This window comes from Clupea harengus, chromosome 20 (genome assembly GCF_900700415.2).
Source record: "Clupea harengus chromosome 20, Ch_v2.0.2, whole genome shotgun sequence".
Taxonomy (NCBI): domain Eukaryota; kingdom Metazoa; phylum Chordata; class Actinopteri; order Clupeiformes; family Clupeidae; genus Clupea; species Clupea harengus.
Genome location: NC_045171.1, coordinates 10,332,847 through 10,335,369, shown reverse-complemented (window position 1 = coordinate 10,335,369; position 2,523 = coordinate 10,332,847). Strand labels below are relative to the sequence as shown.

The window sequence follows — 2,523 nt, the reverse complement described above, 5'->3', positions numbered from 1 at the left end:
CTGTGCGTAAGTACGTTTTATAAATGAGGCCCACTGAGACATCCATCATCTCATGCACAGCACCACGCATGCGGAGCCCACCCTGTCACTTCCTCCAATATCCATCCCACCTTGCACTACCTACATACACCCCATTCAGTGCCTATGCAACTGGGCTTTATTGACCTGGGTCTTGGTGAGGACGAAGAGAAGCATTTTGCAATTCTACAGACATTGTTTAAAAAAAAAAGTAGTTGTATGTCATATTGATTGTATATTACAAAGAAAGTGTTTGTCTACAACACTGTTTAAAGGAGAATCATTCTTAGAGCAAGTGCACATCTTGTGCACGTATGCGGAGAGAAGCTTCAGCTAGGACATCTTGCATAAGGGGGAAATTAGCTACGTTTGGAACGACAAAGATAAATCCAGAGCGAAACATGTGGCTGGTTTTTGAAAGGGGCAATTTAAGGGGAACGAAAAGATTTCCACATGGGATGAAAGCGTAGCTAGATTCCCAATCACATCTGGATCGTCAGTGTGCCTCGTTCCAAACGTTTAGAACACAATCCTGTGTTGTAGAATGTTCCACCGATTGTTCTGCCATCAATGGAGAAGCTCAATTCCATAACTGGTAATCCATGATGAATAGCGGACACAGAAAGTGTTAGCAAACTTGGCAGTTGGTAGTAAGTAGTTACTGTATGTGCCCGTTATCCGCAGAACAGCATTCATTCGATGTAAGTGCAAAAGGCTGTTAAATGTAGACGGGTTATAGTTATGGGTTGCTTATTTCTGGTTGCTTTTGAGCCTAGTCTCTTTAATTGTAATTTTACTAAGTCTAATTGATAACATAAACTATAAAGGTAATACCTCAAGTGAGGGGTTTCATGCCCTCAGGCCTATTTAGTGGTTACAGGCCTACTAAAATATGTTTGTTAGTTACATTCATGTCAGTTCTTGTACACCTTGGCAAGCTTTTAGCAGGTGCAGCTATTTAAAACTGACTGACCAAAATATCAGTTAGATAATAAAATAATTGGTGAGTTATGAGATATAAGAGGAGTTGCATCAGTCTTTATTTTTCTAAAAAGCTCTTTTTCTATCTTCCAAATTCAGATTCTTTACCAGATGTCATGGCTTCATCTTATGGACTTGTGACACATAGCAGAAACTTATATTCAGTCTTAAGTCACCTTTAACCTTGGTAAGGCAGAGCAGAGACAACTGTATGTAAGAAGAGACTACTGCTACACTCACACACACACACACACTCTCACACACACGCACACACACACACACATACACAGGACCACGTCCATCACAGCACAGCCAATCAGGACCACAGAAAATGTTCACGTTAAAAATGATGGCCACTCCCTCGTACCCGTCCTACAGCACCGGCCTGTTCACTGATGTCTGGAACCCCAAGAAGAGTCCGGTCCGCCTTGTCGAGCCCACCTGGCCCGCGCCCCTCGACTACGACACGCAGTGCATCACTCCCACACTCACCCTGGCAGGCCAGACCCTTACCTTCGCAGATGGGCACTGGGCTGAGGATACTGCAGCCTCCGACACAAACTCTAGAGCCACCCCTAGGGGGAGCTCTAACAAGAGGCCTGAGGCCAGCTCTGAGGTCCAACGCCTTAAGAAGAAGGTTTGTGACCTGGAGGAGGAGAATAACGCCCTGAAGCTGCGTGTGGAGGTTCTGCTGGACATGCTGACGGAGGCCATGGCAGAGGTCTTTGTGCTCGAGTACACCCTCAAAGATTTAGACGAGGCCCTAGAAAAGAGGGAGAAGAAAAGACAAGAAATCTTCCAATAAACCGGGGGGGGGGAACTGAGCACCATGGCTTGGTATTTTTCCACTTTCCAGTTCTCCTCTCTCTGGTATTTTTATATTCTGGTGTTGTTATAATTGCACTTTGTGCCGCAGAGAGAGGAGATGTGTCTGTTGCCAATAGCTTCTTAGCCTCTGAACGTTTATTAACAGGGAGTGGTAAGGGATGTATGGCAGCATATTTAGACCCATAGTGGGAATAAGAGGAAACACGTCATGTCCCTCCATATAGGGACCACATAGACTGATACATTTGTATGCTTTTGAAAGTGTATGCAAAATTAACTTTGAATTTTGAATATTTATTTATTTATGCTACTGAAAAAAAAACAGTGAGGTGTGCCATAGCTGGTTAAAATAAGGACACAGGCTCAACTAACATCTGGAAGAACTTGCATTAAATCGAGCAATGTCAGAAGGATAAGAGCATTTTTGTCTCTGTGGAATCCCCCTCTTTGAAGATGCTTGCTTAGCGCCATCTGATACGTGGTGCTGTAGCCCAATGCCTTAGGACAACAACACTGGACAGACGTAAAGGTCCTTAGGAAAATAATTTTATACCGAAACATTTTGAAAAGCCAACTACATTCATGCGGCCACTTTATTTGGCGCCAAAGTGACGTTGCACTGATTTAATAAGGACCTTTCCCAAACATTCTTGTTTAAGTTCCCATTCTAACAGAGGGCTACTTACAACATTTCCT

The 2,523-nt window shown here is 43.6% G+C and overlaps 1 protein-coding gene across 1 annotated transcript; it reads left to right on the top strand.

Annotated features, from left to right (window-relative positions):
- The first annotated feature begins 619 nt into the window (after positions 1–619).
- Positions 620–1,810, top strand: LOC116218000 (protein chibby homolog 1-like). The gene is made up of 2 exons (XM_031558041.2): positions 620–719; positions 1,099–1,810. The coding sequence occupies exon 2, from the start codon at positions 1,331–1,333 to the stop codon at positions 1,802–1,804; it is 474 nt and encodes a 157-aa protein (XP_031413901.2). The 5' UTR covers positions 620–719; positions 1,099–1,330; the 3' UTR covers positions 1,805–1,810.
- The last annotated feature ends 713 nt before the right edge of the window (positions 1,811–2,523 follow it).